We start from the raw sequence: 15,721 nt of genomic DNA, 5'->3' as shown, positions 1-15,721 counted from the left end.
TACATGCTCGTAAACAAAGACAAAAACATCCAGGGACAAGGTAATCAACTATACAGGTCCCATTCACGGGCCTCATAAAAACCCTCAGACATCTAATCACACCCCCATGTTTGTCAGGCAGACACACGTATCCATAAAAACACAGATGCAAAACTTACGTTCCCAGACTATCAGCCTTTTTCCTCCAAGCCTTGAAACACAAAGCATCAGATTCTTTGAGAGAGAGAGAGAGAGAGAGAGAGAGAGAGAGAGAGAGACTCTCAGGCAGGCTCCATAATCGACACTGGACCTGATGATGGGCTTGATCTCATGACCCTAGGATCATGACCTGAGCAGAAATCAAGAGTCCAACACTCAACCCACTGAGCCATCCAGGCGCCCCTAAAATACCAGATTCTTGAAACTGACATTTTTTTTTTTGATCCTCGATCCAGCCATGCCTGAAGCTGACTATGCTTTTAGAGTTTTTGTTGTTATAAAAAATTTTCCTTTTTAATTATTATTATTATTATTATTATTTGCTGGAGCTCATTTGAGTTGGAGTGTGTGTGTGTGTGTGTGTGTGTGTGTGTTGTGTGTGTGTCACAATCAGAGTCCTGGCTAATAGAAATGAATAAGGCTTTGCCAAATGAAAAAGATTGAGAAAGGAGATATTCCGAGATGAGTGATAAAATTTACAGGGACCTGGAGGTATGAAATAGCAGCATGGCCAGTGGCAAGCTGTACCATAGTGTGTACAATAGTGTTGGCAGCCGATTGAAGTCAGGTAGAAGTGTACGAATTCAGTCTGGACACTTGGGAATCTAGTCAATTGGGAGCCATCGATTTTTCTAGATCAGGGGAGTTCCACACTCAAAACTCTCCAGCGGGAGGCAGTGCGTGGATAAATTAATGTATTTGCCTCCGACCTGAGAGATAGGTCCAGACGCTAGAAGACTGAATCTCAGAGAGGACAGCCACCACACAAGGTCCCAGGGACAGTCCTGACTCGATCGAGTCTGAGCTTACCGAGCGTCCTCAAACTACAACTTCCGGCATGCAACGCGAGCGACCCCTTTTCCCTCTTGGTTTGCTCCAGCTCCAAGCCTGACGATTGGTCTTTCGGGCCGTTTGTCAGAACGGAGTCGGATCTTGATTGGTTGGATTCCCTCGAGGTGCTCAGAGCCGCAGGTCAGCGGACCGCGCTCCCGCGGGCGACATGGTGAGCCGGCTGCCCGCTGCACGGGGCGCCCTGAGGGGTGGGAGACCCTCTGACGGGGTCCAGGGAGACACCGAGAGGACGGGGATCTCTTTGTGGGGACTGGGAGCTCTGAGGGACTCTGGGTTGCGCTGAGGGCCTTGTGTCCCTCTCTGGGTTCAGAGTCTCGCTGCCAGACCTGTGTGGGGGTTGAGGGTTCTGCCTATGGGACTGGAGGCTCCTCAGCGTTCGGGAATTCTGGAAGATCTCCGGGGACCCTCCAGGGGCCTGGAATCATGTGGAGGGTCGCAGCCCTGCGAAGGGGACTGGGGAACCGAGAACGTACGGATCCTCGCTAGGGAGGTCTGGGGTCCTCCTGGAGCCCACGCTGGCGACGTGGGTCCTGCAGAAACATGGGGGCCGCTGCGTGTGTTGGGGTGTGTGGAAGGGCCAGGGAGAGCCCTGGGAGGAGGAGCCAAGTCGAAGGTATCTGGGTGGCCGCGGGGCGAGGCAGGGTCTCAGAGTTGGAGACAGCACAGTTGGAACCTTCAGGTCTCACGTGGCTCTGGGTCCAACCTATTGACTTCATCCTTAAAATTTAGCCTGGCCACTTGTGGGTTAGGCTGCTGCGGGGCGAGAGCGGGAACTCCCAACACCTAGGTGTTCAGACCGGCAGAAGGAGGGGCCCTGGAACATGACCCGACCCTGCCTGGGAGAATCCCCAACCAGGGGGGTTTGGAGGTGCGCCTGAACGTGAAAAGTGGACGTGGTTCCAGGCCCAGGTGCAGGAAGCTGTGGGAGGTGAGCCGAGGGGTTCTCAGGAACAGGATGGAGGAAAGTCTCATTGGTGTTAGCAGGTAGTAGGATTCTTGTATTCTCGGATTGTAGATCCAGGGAAAGGCTTTGAGCAGGAGAGGGACATAGGCTGATGGGAGGCTCCAGATATCTTTGGAGATCAGCAGAGCCAAAACCCCCAGACCGGAGGCTGCTGGGGGGCGGGCCTTGAGAAACATCCCTGGATCGACCTCGGGAGCCTCAGGTGGAGGGATGCCTGCCTCTCTTTCCCTTCCCTTTCTCCTTCTTCCCTCCCTCTTACTCTCTCCTCCTTCCTTCCGCTCGGCCTGTCCTAGGTGCTGGAACCGAAGTTAGAACAATGAGTCCCCTCCCTGGGAGGTATCAGAGGGTGATGGGGTCTGCAATGGAAAGCCCGGAGGTCTGGGAGGGCCTCTGAGGCCTCAGTGGTTGGACGCTGGGAGGGCTGCTGAGAGAACCGGGCAGTTACAGGCCGTGAGGCAGGGTGTCTTGAGCTGGGCCCGGCAGGCCTTGCGGGCTGCGAAAAGGAGTTGGATGTTCACTGACGTCCTGGGTCGCCTGGAAGAGCAGAGTGCTGTGTCCGCGGCAGTGATGCGCGGGTACTGGGGCCTCCCGAGATGATCTGCGAGCTCCACAGAGAGGTCCAGGCTAGAGGTGCTGCTCTGCTGGGTCGTGCTGAGCGGTACGTGGTTAAAAGCCTAACAGGGGATTGCGTACCAAAGTAGAGGCCGCAGAGGGAAGAGAAAAGTCGGCAGGGGAGCCCCAGGATCTGATGTCTGAGGAGGCGTGGATGGGAGGTTCTGGGCGCAGGGAGGGGCGGAAGAGGATCCTAGGAGGAGGGGCGGGCCCTCCTCACCGGGCTTGGAAGGGAGCCTCCTGACCCTGACCGTGCACAGGGTCTTTTGTGACCGCTAGCCAGTCGGCACTTGGGGGTTAGTTAGGGAGGGTGAGCAGTGAGAATAGGAGATTAGTGTGATTTAGAGAACTGACCTTATTACTGAGCAAATGTTTCTGGTTTCAGTTTACAAGTTACAGGCCTAGAGGGGTGCCTGGGTGGCTAAGTCAGTTTAGCAACCTACTCTTGATTTCAGCTCAGGTCATAATCCCAGGGTTATGGGATCGATCCCCGCCCTCCCCCAATTGGGCTCCACTAAGCGCGGAGCCTGCTTGAAATTCTCACTCTCCCTCTGCCCTTCTCCCCTGCTAGCCCTCTCTCTCTCTCTCAAATTAAAAAATAAAATAAAATAAAAAAGCAAGTTATAGGCATAGAGAAAATACCCTGTTAGTTATTTTAATGGTGGATTTCTCAGCAGTCACTCTGAATTCCTGTGCTGTCCCGTTACTCATCACACTAGAGCTTTTCCTATTAAAGTTAGCATGTTTTTGCCTGATTAATGGGTAATTTTCATAATTAATTTTAATATTAATTACTTTAATGTTAAAATTAAAATTTAATATTACATCATAAAATCTAAAATATTAATTTTAATATTAAAGTAATCTTTAGTTCCCTTTTGTTGTTAATTATCATAGGATAATACTAGTCGACAGCTCTCCTGAGCACATAATTTTATATAATTACATAATTACTGATACCAAATTGGTATTTACTGCATTCAAGCAGGAAAGCCCAGCATCAGACTGATTACCAAAAGCGTTTCTTCTAAAACGTTTTACAAATCAATAGCTGAAAACGTGTTATGAATTGTTAGAAGGTTTGTTATGTAGACCTTGATGAGAAATTCCTAATTGAAAAAGTCATCCCACTCAAATGTATAGTCTTTGTCCTGAAACTGGTAGTGGCCAGGAAATAGGCTTTCCAAAGAGGTTGATTACAAAGGGAGGGAGAAGGAGAGGGCGATGGAATCATCAGGATAATTTAAGGTGGGAAAGACGGGGACAGAACTGCCAAGGTGTACTAGGATGGGTGCGAGACGAACCTCTTTCCTGGCTGTGCCAGGCTCGCTGTAGGTCCGGAAGGTGTTCTTCACAGCACATGAAACAAAATAGGCAGCATCCCATTTCCAGATGCGGAAACTGAGGCCTCAGGGAGACGAATACCTGAAAAACCCACAGCAGAGGCCAGAAGGGAACCCCAGTCTCTACTCAAGCGTGTGCTCTCCACCACCTTACAGGCCAGCTAGGTGGTGGTGTTAGGGGGTGGGGGGATCCGCACACAGCACGAGCTCCCAGGGTTGAGTCTGAGCCCACTGCAGGCCCTCCAAGATGCAGCTGGAGTCTGGGGGGCGCACCCTCCCCAACCTGGCCCCAGTCTCTATAAATAGCCTGAGTTCTGAGGGAGTGAGCTTGTGACCTTCTGGCTGGCACTGCCCTTCATGTCCCCTCCCCCCAGGCGGTCCTGGGAGTGCAGCTGGTGGTGACCCTGCTCACGGCCACCCTCATGCATAGGCTGGCACCACACTGCTCCTTCGCTCGCTGGCTGCTCTGCAATGGCAGGTGAGCCACAGCCCCGCCCCGCCCAGGTGGTGGGAGGAGCCCCACCGGGCCCCGCCCCCTGTACCCGCCCCCCTCGACGTCCTGCAGTGTTTCTGGTTTTTTTAAAACAACGTTCTTGAGTTGTGCTTGACGTACAATAAACTGCAAATGTCTGAAGCACACAGTTGGGTCCGTTTTGACAGATGTCCACACCCATGAGACCACATCTCCGCACGTGGAAGAGTAGCTGCTTCCCCCCACTCCTGCCTTGCCGCAGTCCAACCCCTTCTTCCACACTGCTCTCGCTGGAGATCTGTTTCCTGCAATGCTTTTTGTCCCTGTTTGGATCTCGGACATTTTCTGAGATCGGGTGGAAACTGTGAACTTTTTCTCCTGGACAACGCACATGCCTTCTCTGCCAGAAGAGATAGCCAGCAGATTTCAGGGGTGTCCAGGACCCCCCCCCCCCATCCCCGCCACCCTGCCGTTTCCCCAGAGCTTCTCACTACACTCCCTCCCCCCCAGCAAACCTCCCAGCCCACCTCCCTGGCCTTCTCCTGACCTTGCATGGCCCCTGCCCATCCTGTCCCCATGTATTTTGGGTCCAGCTCTCCTCCTGACTCCAGTCCCGGGTTTGAGGATTCACTGCCTTGATCCCTCTGTGCCCCAGTTTTCCTGACTTCCGGTCTTTGCTCTCAGTCTCTTCCGATACAAGCACCCTTCTGAGGAAGAGCTTCGGGCCCTGGAGGGAAAGCCTAAGCCCAGAGGCAGGAAGGAGCGGTGAGTGAGCCCCCAGCCTTAGGTGAGTGGCTGTCCTTCCAGGTGCAGCTCTGGGCATCGAGGAGAGTAGGGGACACCCCAGGCTGAGAAGCTACCACTGTCATCCATTTGGGTGTCTAATGCTTATTGGAAGTTTGCTCTGGACCAGCCCTGTGAGCAGGGGGCGGGTGGTGTCCTCGCCCTGGTGTGTAGGAGACGGAGGCCTGGGGGGAAGGTAACTCCCAAGCCAGCCTCTCCTGTGCTCTGAGCCTGGCACCGGGCAGCCTCCCGGGATGGTGTGGGGTGGGCCGCCATGGCTGACTGGGGAGGAGAGAGCAGAGGATCCTGCTTTGATTCTCCCCCTTTATGGCTCCCCCCACCCAGGTGGGCCAATGGCTATAGTGAAGAGAAGCCCTTGTCTGTGCCCCGAGACGCCCCTTTCCAGCTGGAGACCTGCCCCCTCACAGCGGTTGATGCCCTTGGTAACAGTCCAGCTGAGTCCCCAACTCCCCAACCTGAGTCCACACCCTGGCGGGATTGGGGAGGGGAGGGTCCCGCGCTGGCGCTGGGCGGAGGGCTGAGCTGCGCGCTCCCCGCAGTCCTGCGCTTCTTCCTGGAGTACCAGTGGTTCGTGGACTTCGCGGTGTACTCGGGTGGCGTGTATGTCTTCACAGAGGCCTACTACTATGCGCTGGGCCCGGCCAAGGAGACCAACATCGCCGTGTTCTGGTGCTTGCTCACCGTCGCCTTCTCCATGTATCCTTCCTCAGGCGCCCCAGTCGCTCAGGGAGGAGGGAGGCAGGTGGGAGCTGGACTTGAGCTTTCTTTCCTTTTTTCCCCCCATTTTCCCCTGCCCCCAGTTGGTCTGTCATGGGCCGCCCTGCCACAAAACTTCCCAGGACCGGGTCGTATAAAGCAGTCACTATTTTTTTTTTGCTCCCCTCCTGGCCTGGGCTCAGCTGGGCCGCCTCATCTCTGCGCCAAAGGGGTCCCACCTTCCGGCGGGCTAAGCCAAGCTTCCTGGGGGTAGCAGAAACACCAGCGAGGGAGAAGGGGTGCCGCAGGCCTCCTGAGCCCCCACCCCCATCCCTGTCCCTTGTCTTGGCCAAAGCAACTCACCAGAGCAGACGCAGGGGCAGGAAAAGAGATGCCCCTCTGCTATGTTTTGTTTTGTTTTGTTTTGTTTTTTAATGAAAGTGCCCAGAGGACAGAGGCAAACCTGTGACACCGAGGACCCAAGTCTGACAAAATGCCCTTGTGGAATGGGCATGGGAAGAAGAGAAGTCCATCTTGAAGCCCACACTGGTTCTGGAAAGCCCCATGGGTCTCTTTCAGAGCAGATTGGGGATACAGCCCTTGGATCTCTGATGGCTTCTCAGAGGAAAGGGAAAATTCACCTGCTGTGAATGCAGCCAGGAGGCCAGACCTCCTAAAGAGACAGACTTGCTGGCCATTTTATTTATTTTATTTTTTTTTTCAACATTTATTTATTTTTGGGACAGAGAGAGACAGAGCATGAACGGGGGAGGGGCAGAGAGAGAGGGAGACACAGAATCGGAAACAGGCTCCAGGCTCCGAGCCATCAGCCCAGAGCCCGACGCGGGGCTCGAACTCACGGACCGCGAGATCGTGACATGGCTGAGGTCGGACGCTTAACCGACTGCGCCACCCAGGCGCCCCCTTGCTGGCCATTTTAGTCAGAAATGGCCACAGGTAGTGTGATGAGGCCGAGCTGGAGGCCCAGGCCTGCCTTCCACCCATACACCCCAACCCAGCTGACACAGGCATGAGCAGCACCGGACCTTGTGTCCTGGGCTTGTCCAGCAGCTTACTTACTCTCCTCCTCGGCCACTGCCCTGCCCCCTGAGACTCCAAACCCCAGCTGTGGTGTTCGGGTTCTAGAGCTGGGGGATCACCGGCTGGGAGTGGGGGAGGGGGCACTAGAGCTGCTCACGGCTTCCTTAGCCCTGCCCCCAGCAAGATGTTCGTGACAGTGACCCGGTTGTATTTCAGCGCAGAGGAGGGGGGTGAACGCTCTGTGTGCCTCACCTTTGCCTTCCTCTTCCTGCTCCTGGCCATGCTGGTGCAGGTGGTGCGGGAGGAGACTCTCGAGCTGGGCCTGGAGCCAGGTATGTGCAGTCTTTGGGGCATGGGGTCCCCACGGCCATCACTCCCTCCCGGAAGTTGGTGAGGGTGGGGTTTAAGCGGCACGGAACAGGTGAAGGAGGGGACTTCTTGGGCCTGAGTGTCTCTATGGATGCTGGCTACCCTGGGCACCCCCCGGGGCTTTGGGGGCAAGAGGATATCCTGTCTCACTGTCTCTGATGGGTGCCTGCAGCTGTCTTTCTCCACAGGGCACTTCTGTTCCCCTCATCTGTCCTCTCCCTGGCAGCCATTGTGATTTAATATCGACCTAGTCGAATTTAATCTGGTGAAGGAAATGGGTAAATGGCACGAAATTCATAAAGTACAAGAGGATACGTATCGAGGAAAAAATCACCCACACTGCCTCTCCTTCCGAGAGGAAACCTGGGGGGCCACTTTCCTTTGCTCCCATGAAGTGGTAGAGTTTATGGCTCTTACGCCGCCTTTTCCCCTTAAAAACATCAATTTGGAGTTTGTCCCTTGATGCTACATACGGTGCGTTTTTTTTGGTAGTACCCACATAGTATTTCATTTAATGGATGTCCCATGATTATTTAACCAGTCTGCTACTTACAGACATCTAAGTCTCTCACTATTAAACAATGTTATACAACATTGCGTTATAAAACAGTGTTATATGGGAATAGCCTTACGCATGTGGCCCTGTGCGAGAAAGTGCGTTTGTGATTTTGATAATGTTGCAACTTACCATTTAGGAAAAGATGAATGAAGTTCCTGTTTCCTTAAGTTCTCTCCAATGTGTTTCCTCAGACTTTTTTTGTCTTGGGTAACCTGATGGATGAGAATATAAGCGAGGTTGAGTACTTTTGCATATGTTGAAGAGTCATTTCTATCTTCCAGAAAAGTTCTGTTCTTTTGCCCAGTTTTCTACTGGGTTGTTGGCTCTCTTATTGATTTGTAGGAGCTCTTTGTATATTAAAGACAGTAGCCTTTGTGTGTGATAGTAGCTGCAAATATTTTTTCTTAGTTGCTCATTTTTCTTTTGACTTACTCTTTGGACGATCTTTTAAAAATAGAATTTGGATCACATCACCTCTCTGCCTAATACCAGACTCTAGTGTCTTTGGATAAAGATCAAAATACTCACCATGGTCCGCACACCTCTCTGCCTGCTCCTTGAGCTTCATCTCCACCAATTCTCCCTGCTTTTTGATTTTTAAAATTATATACTGTTTTATATAAATAAACACGCACACATCGATGAACATGTATATGTAAGTTACAAAGCAAAATAACAATGTAGTGAGCTCACCTCTCAAATGAATACTAGAACACTCCCAACCTTCCTGCGTGATTCTGGGGCTGCTTCCCAATCCCATCAACCTTCCTCCCCTACTCACAGCCCCAACCAGTCTCTCAAACTTTGTGTTTATCATTCCTTTGCCTTAAAAAACAAAAAAAGTTTCATCACTCATGCTTCTGTCCCTGAAGAATTCATCATACAGTTTTGCTCACTGTCTCGGATGGTTTCAGCCAGTGTGCAGTCTGCCCGCTGGTACTTTTCTGTCTTCGGTGGTATTGTTTACAAAACTAGGCCACGTTGGTCTGGGTGGCTTTAGTTCATCTCTTCTCACGGATGAATGATGTTCTCTCATGAGACCACTTATCTTTACTTTTTCTTTCTCCTGTTGATGGACATTTAGGTGGTTTCCAGATTTTAGCTTTTCACAGTCGCTATGGGGAATATTCTTTAAAAAAATTTTTTTTTTAGTATTTTTTAAAATTTTATTTTGGGGGGCGGAGAGAGAGAGAGAGAGAGAGCAAGCCAGGGAGGGGCAGAGAGAGATGGAGACACAGAATCTGAAGCAGGCTCCAGGCTCTAGGCTGTCAGCACAGAGCCCAACGCGGGGCTTGAACTCACACTCTGCGAGATCATGACCTGAGCCGAAGTCAGACGCCCAACTGACTGAGCCACCCAGGCGCTCCTAAAAGTTACCCTTTTAACTATTTTTAAGCATACACTTCAGTGGCATTAAGTACATTCACATTATTGTGCGAACATCATCACCATCCATTTCCTGCCTTTTCGCCTTGCAAATCTGAAACTCTGTCCCCATTAAACACTGACTCTCCACCCCCTAGCCCCAGCCCCGGGCTCCTTCCATCCTACTTTCTGTCTCTATGAATCTGACCACTCTTGGTGCTTTATATGAGGGGAATCGTGCAGCATCTGTCTTTTAGTGGCTGGCTTATTTCACTCCGTGTAATGTCCTTAAAGTTCATCCATGTTGTAACCAATGTCCAGATCTCCTTCCCTTTAAAATTTTTTTTTTTCAACGTTTATTTATTTTTGGGACAGAGAGAGACAGAGCATGAACGGGGGAGGGGCAGAGAGAGAGGGAGACACAGAATCGGAAACAGGCTCCAGGCTCCGAGCCATCAGCCCAGAGCCCGACGCGGGGCTCGAACTCCCGGACCGCGAGATCGTGACCTGGCTGAAGTCGGGCGCTTAACCGACTGTGCCACCCAGGCGCCCCAATGTATCCCAATTTTAAAGAAGTTAAAATGTGGGTGTGAGCGGGGGAGAACTGTATCCTCTAATTTGTGGTGCAGCTTTTCACTTTCTTTGTGGTGTGCTTTCCTCTTGAAAAAAAATTGTCCCCAAATGCCGTATTTTGAAAAATTTCAAACCTACAGAACGGTTCAAAGAATCCTCTAAAGACACTCCATACGCCCTTGACCTAGCTTCCTTTGGCCGTGTTTGCGTTATCTTTTCTCCACACGCATACACACCACACTTTTTTGGGCTGAGCCGCTGAATACAGCTGTAACCTTCACCTCTGGTGTCTTTTGAGGGACAGCAAGCAATTCATTATTTTAGCTGGTTTTTGTCTTGAAGAAATGTCCTTCCTTTCCCTACAATCAGAAAGACTTTTATATTTTCCAACACAATATTTCAGGTTTTGGGGGGTGCCTGCGTAGCTCGGTCAGTTGAGCATCCTTCTCTTGATTTCGGCTCAGGTCGTGATCCCAGGGTCGTGGGATCGAGCCTTGGGTCGGGCTTTGAGCTAAGTGTGGAGCCTGCTTAAGATTCTCTCTCTCTCTCTCTCTCTCTCTCTCCCTCTCCCTCCCAGTGTCCCTCTCTCCCACTTTCACTTGTGCTCTCCCTCTCTCAAATACTATATATGTATATACTTCAAGTTTTACCTTTCACATAAACCCTTAAACTCCTGGTAGTTCACTACTGTGTTATGAGATAGGGATCAAGCTGAGTGTTTTCCATGGGACAACCTTGCTATACAATTATATTTTTAGTGAATTGTGGGTTCTTGTGGTTTTCTTTCATCTTGTCCAACTTTTCCCTTTTGTGTGGCTAGGACCTCTGGCTTTTGTATTATATGGCACTCCTCTGGTAGGCTTTTCTCTTGTTTCCAATTTCTTAGTTGGCTACTTACGCCATTAATTTTTAGCTGCTTCTATTTCTAGCATTTATCACATATACGGCTGTAAATATTTTACTAAGTCCCACTTTTGTCCACCCCATAAGTTTTGACTTGTAATTTTCATCATCAGGCAGTTCTGGGTATTTTAAAGTTTCCATTGTGATTTCTTTTTTAACCTTTTTTTTTTTTTAATTTTTTTTTTATGTTTATTTTTGAGACAGAGAGAGACAGAGCATGAATGGGGGAGGGGCAGAGAGAGAGGGAGACACAGAATCAGAAGCAGGCTCCAGGCTCCGAGCCATCAGCCCAGAGCCCGACGCAGGGCTCGAACTCACGGACCGCGAGATCGTGACCTGAGCTGAAGTCGGACGCTCAACCGACTGAGCCACCCAGGCGCCCCAACCTTTTTAAGAAACTTCGAACGTGGAACTTTATTTATTTTTTAAGATTTTGTGTTTTTTAAGTAATCTCTCCATCCAGCATGGGGCTCGAATTCACAACCCGGAACTCAAGAGTTGCAAGCTCCATGGACTGAGCTAGGAGGTGCCCCTTGAATGTGCAACTTTAAGTTGTTAAAAAAATTTTTTCTAGCTTAATTGCAATGTGCTTACGGAAGATGGTCTACTTGAAGTAAATCCTTTAAAATTTGTTAAGACTTGCATCATACCCTTAGAATATGATCAGTTTTAGTGACTTTTTGAAGAACATTTATTCCCTGACTCTACCCAATAAATTCAAATCTCCTTCCTTCCTAACTTTTGGTCAGTCATTAAAGGGTTAATCTCCCTTGGAGATGGTGGAGCCCTCAATTTCTCCAGATTATTCTGTCAGTGTTTTTTTTGTTTTGTTTTTTTTTTTTTTTTACATTTTTACAATTTTTTAAACATTTATTCATTTTTTAAAGGCAGAGAGAGACAGAGTGTGAATGGGGGAGGGGCAGAGAGAGAGGGAGACACAGAGTCCGAAGCAGGCTCCAGGCTCCGAGCTGCCAGCATAGAGCCCGATGCCGGGCTAGAACTCACAGACCGCGAGATCATGACCTGAGCCGAAGTCGGCCACTTAACCGACTGAGCCACCCAGGCGCCCCTATCAGTGTTTTCTTTATATGTTTTGTGGCTAACTGACAAGGTGTTTACAAGTTTAGAATTGCTACATATTCCTGGTGAATCAACCATTTTATTAGGATGTATTCTGATTCTAATAATACATTCTGTCTTACTGTAGTTTGTGTGGCAAAAATGTAGCCTTTCCAGCTTTCTCTTCTTTAGTTGACATATAATTGACATATAACATTGTTAGTTTCAGGTATACAACATCAAGATTTAATATTTGTATACATTACAAAATGATCCCTAGGATTAATCTGGTTAACATTCATCACCATACAGTTATAACTTTTTTTGTTCTTGTGATGATCTACTCCCTTAGCAACTCTCAAATACACAATACCACCTTTCTTTTGATTAGTATTTGTCATGACTTTTTAACATCCCTTTTCTTTCAACCTTACAGGAACCTTATGTCGAGGTACGTCTCCTTTAAAAAACATAGAGCTGTGGGGCGCCTGGGTGGCTCAGTCCATTAAGCGACTGACTTCAGCTCAGGTCATGATCTCATGGCTTGTGAGTTAGAGCCCCCGCATCGGGCTCTGTGCTGACAGCTCAGAGCCTGGAGCCTGCTTCAGATTCTGTGTCTTTCTCTCTCTCTCTGCCCCTCCCCCACTCACACTCTGTCTCTCAAAAACAAATAAACATTAAAAAAATTTTTTTAAAAACATATAGCTGGGTATTTTCAATCAAGTCTGACAGTCTGTGTCATTTAACTTTAAAGTTTAACCTGCTTACATTTATTATGATTACTGACATATTTGACATTGTTTCTGCCATCTTGCCTTTTCACTTTCTATTTGTTCTTTTTCTGTGATTGCTGTCGACATTGGCTGCCAATCTAATTGTCTTTCCTCTATAGGTGATCTGTCTTAAATCCCTGGCTGCTTTGCGATCTCTTTGTTTTTGGTATCCCAGTTTCACTACAGTGTCTAGGTATGGATTTCATTGTATTTATCCAGTTTGATATACTTTGTGTGTGTCATTCATTCTGGAGACTTTTCAGTCATTCTTTTCCAAGATCTCTCCTCCTCCATTCTCTCTTCACTTCTCTCTCTCGGCCTCCTTTTTGACTGATGCTGCAATTTCTATGCTCGTAATCTCCCTTCATATTTCCTACCTTTTTATCTTTCTGAGTTGGAATCTGAGTGATCTTCGGATCCAATTCATTCATTCCTCCTTTGGCTGATTTGAATATGCCATTTAACAACCTATCATTCCAATAATTGTATTTTCCCTTTGGGTGAGCTTAATTGGTTCCTTTGCAAATATACCTGGTCATCTGAGGTAGCCTCGTGTCACCTTTCTGTGACTCCAACTTTTATTTTCCTCAATCGTTTCACACATGATAACACCTACAAAATTTCTGTAGTCTGCAGGGTATAAACTTGTCTTTCCTTCTTTCTTTTTTCTTTTTTTCTTTCTGCTGACTCTCCTTTATCGTGATTTATTCCCTGGTGTGTTTGATGATTTTGGTTGTGAGCTCACTTTTATTTGCTTTTACTCTGTGGAAAATCCAAGGGCCTGCATTGAGGATTCTTTCCAAAACTTTTCTCCTATGGGTGGTTTTCTCCTATGGGAGTCCTTCATGCCCCTCTGGATTCCTGGTATAATCCAGGAAGCTCAGACTCAGTAGTCTACCCCACCCCCATCTCCCCTAGTCCAATCAAGGGTGTCTGCCTGGTACAGCTTCCTATTCATTGAAAAAAAAAATCGCCCATATCCAGAGCACAAAGTAGTTCTTTTGCCTGGCACCGGGCCTGGCTCCCACTGGTTCGTTCCTCTCTGGGGAGTAGAAGCACACTCTGAGGCTCCAGCGGTTATTAGACACTGCCCTCTCCTTGTCTTCCCTAGGCCTCGCCAGTATGACCCAGAACTTGGAGCCACTTCTGAAGATGCAGGGCTGGGACTGGGCGTGAGTCCTGGGAAGTGAGGTGGGGCAAGGGCAGGCTGTGACGTGCAGGTGGGGTACTGACAGGCTTCAGAGCCTCCTGACCCTCCTCTTCTCCTCAGGCTCCCTCTGGCCAAGCTGGCTATCCGCATGGGGCTGGCATTCGTGGGATCCATGCTGGGGGCCTTCCTCACCTTTCCAGGCCTGCGGCTGGCCCAGACACACCTGGATGCGCTGACCATGTCGGAAGACCGGCCCATGCTGCAGTTATGCGGAGTGCCAGATGGGAGGGCGGCTGGGAATCTAAAGGAGGGGCTAGGGGGATGGTGGGTGCCCAGGACTCACTCCTCTGCGCCCTTGCCCCGTAGGTTCCTTCTGCAGATGAGCTTCCTGTCCCCTCTGATCATCCTGGGGCTCTGGACCAAGCCCATTGCACGGGACTTCCTGCACCAGGCACCTGCTGGGGAGATGACCTTCTCCCTGTGCGAATCTGGTGGGGTTGGGAGGGAGGGCAGCTGGGGGCCCCTCTGTGTACCCCAGTCTCTGAGGCTCAGGGAAGAGCCTTGGGTCCTGGGGGAAAATCCCAGGGCAGGGGCGGCCTCCCGACCCCCTCATTCCCCTCCCCACAGGCTGTCGGACTCAGCCTTCGACTCACTGCGCCTCTGGGTGCTGGTGGCGTTGTGCCTGCTAAGGCTGGCCGTGACCCGGCCCCACCTGCAGGCCTACCTGTGCCTGGCCAAGGCCCGCGTGGAGCAGCTGCGGCGGGAGGCCGGCCGCATAGAGGCCCGTGAGATCCAGAGGCGGGTACGGCCTCCCGAGGTTGGGAGGGAACACGGGGCTCAGGGCAGGATCCAGATCCCTGGGGCGTAGGGTCACCCGAAGCCCAGAAGGCTGCCCCCTGCCACCTCCCCCCGCCCCGTAGCCACTGCTACCTGCCCACTAGGTGGTGCGGGTCTACTGCTACGTGACAGTGGTGAGCCTGCAGTACCTGACGCCCCTCATCCTCACTTTCAACTGCACGCTGCTGCTCAAGACGCTGGGTGAGAAGGGGCCTGGGAGGGGCCGGGGGCGGGGCCAGGGGCGGCCGGGGCGGGGCGGGGCGGGCCGCCGCCGGTGTTAGAGCTGAGCTAGGTGGAGGAGGTGGAGCCGGAGACCCCACCTGGTGGTACGTGGGGGTAGGGTGGGGGTAGGGTGGGGGTGGAGCCCCGAGGGCCTGGAGACGCGGAGAGGGGAGGAGGGGCCCGAAGTCGGGGTAGGGGCCAGGAGTCAGAGTTTGGGATGGTGGCGATGGGTGGGGGTCCCAGCGGTCAAACCCCGCCTGTGCCTTCACCTTCACAGGCGGCTACTCCTGGGGCCTGGGCCCGGTTCCCATGCTGTCCCCTCCCCCGTCCTCAGCCCACGATCGCCTGGTGGGCCCCGAGGAGGATGAGGCCCAGCAGACGGCGGCCCGGATCGCAGGGGCCCTGGGCAGCCTGCTCACGCCCCTCTTCCTCCGCGGCGTCCTCACCTTCCTCATCTGGTGGACCGCCGCCTGCCAACTGCTCTCCAGCCTCTTCGGCCTGTACTTCCACCGGTACCTGGCGGGCTCCTAGCCGCCCGCAGAAGACGCTCCTGGGGCCCCGAGGTCCGGGCGGAGCTAGCGGTTCCCGGCCCCTCCTCCGTGTGTGCCTCAGTGTCCTCAGGTGCAAGGCGGGCCTGGGAGTCCCCGCAGCGCCTGCTGTGCGGGTCCACTTCACCGCAGTGCCTGAGCTGTGGCCCCCTTGGATCCCAGGTTTCTGCCTCAAAACTGTTGCCCTGGGCCCCACTGGCAGAGGATCCCAGGGCCATTGTTCCCAGATGGCACGCCCCCCTCCCCCATTTGAGGCAGAAGTGGGGGTTCATTCTTCTGAATAAAAGAGCAGACTGCTTTTACAAAGAGAATTGGAGTGGTTTGGGAGGCGGCTCTCTGCATGTTGGTGTGGCTCAGGCCACCTGGGTACCTGTGGGGGGT

General features: G+C 51.4%; 1 protein-coding gene across 6 annotated transcripts; it reads left to right on the top strand.

The window, feature by feature from the left end:
• The first annotated feature begins 1,119 nt into the window (after positions 1–1,119).
• On the top strand, positions 1,120–15,642 carry TMEM161A (transmembrane protein 161A). Of its 6 annotated transcripts, none has more exons than XM_043587143.1 (12): positions 1,120–1,201; positions 4,344–4,447; positions 5,126–5,206; positions 5,570–5,667; positions 5,860–5,941; positions 7,163–7,314; positions 13,695–13,755; positions 13,854–13,997; positions 14,100–14,213; positions 14,361–14,535; positions 14,675–14,771; positions 15,070–15,642. In XM_043587143.1, the coding sequence occupies exons 1-12, from the start codon at positions 1,199–1,201 to the stop codon at positions 15,321–15,323; spliced, it is 1,365 nt and encodes a 454-aa protein (XP_043443078.1). In that variant the 5' UTR covers positions 1,120–1,198; the 3' UTR covers positions 15,324–15,642. The 6 variants fall into 6 exon arrangements, with proteins under 6 accessions (XP_043443078.1, XP_043443077.1, XP_043443076.1 ...); XM_043587142.1 differs by having other exon boundaries at positions 5,785–5,941; XM_043587141.1 differs by having other exon boundaries at positions 14,100–14,535.
• Positions 15,643–15,721: the final 79 nt, after the last annotated feature.

This window comes from Prionailurus bengalensis, chromosome A2 (assembly GCF_016509475.1).
Source record: "Prionailurus bengalensis isolate Pbe53 chromosome A2, Fcat_Pben_1.1_paternal_pri, whole genome shotgun sequence".
Lineage (NCBI taxonomy): Eukaryota > Metazoa > Chordata > Mammalia > Carnivora > Felidae > Prionailurus > Prionailurus bengalensis.
Note: the sequence above shows the minus strand (reverse complement) of the source record. Positions and strands in the feature narration are given on the sequence as shown.

Excerpts from the sequence above, each read along its gene's own strand:
- TMEM161A (XM_043587138.1), top strand. Across the intron at positions 5,942-7,162 it reads CTCACCGTCGCCTTCTCCAT|CAAGATGTTCGTGACAGTGA; the intron begins GTATCCTTCCTC and ends CCCTGCCCCCAG. Across the intron at positions 7,315-13,694 it reads CGAGCTGGGCCTGGAGCCAG|GCCTCGCCAGTATGACCCAG; the intron begins GTATGTGCAGTC and ends TGTCTTCCCTAG.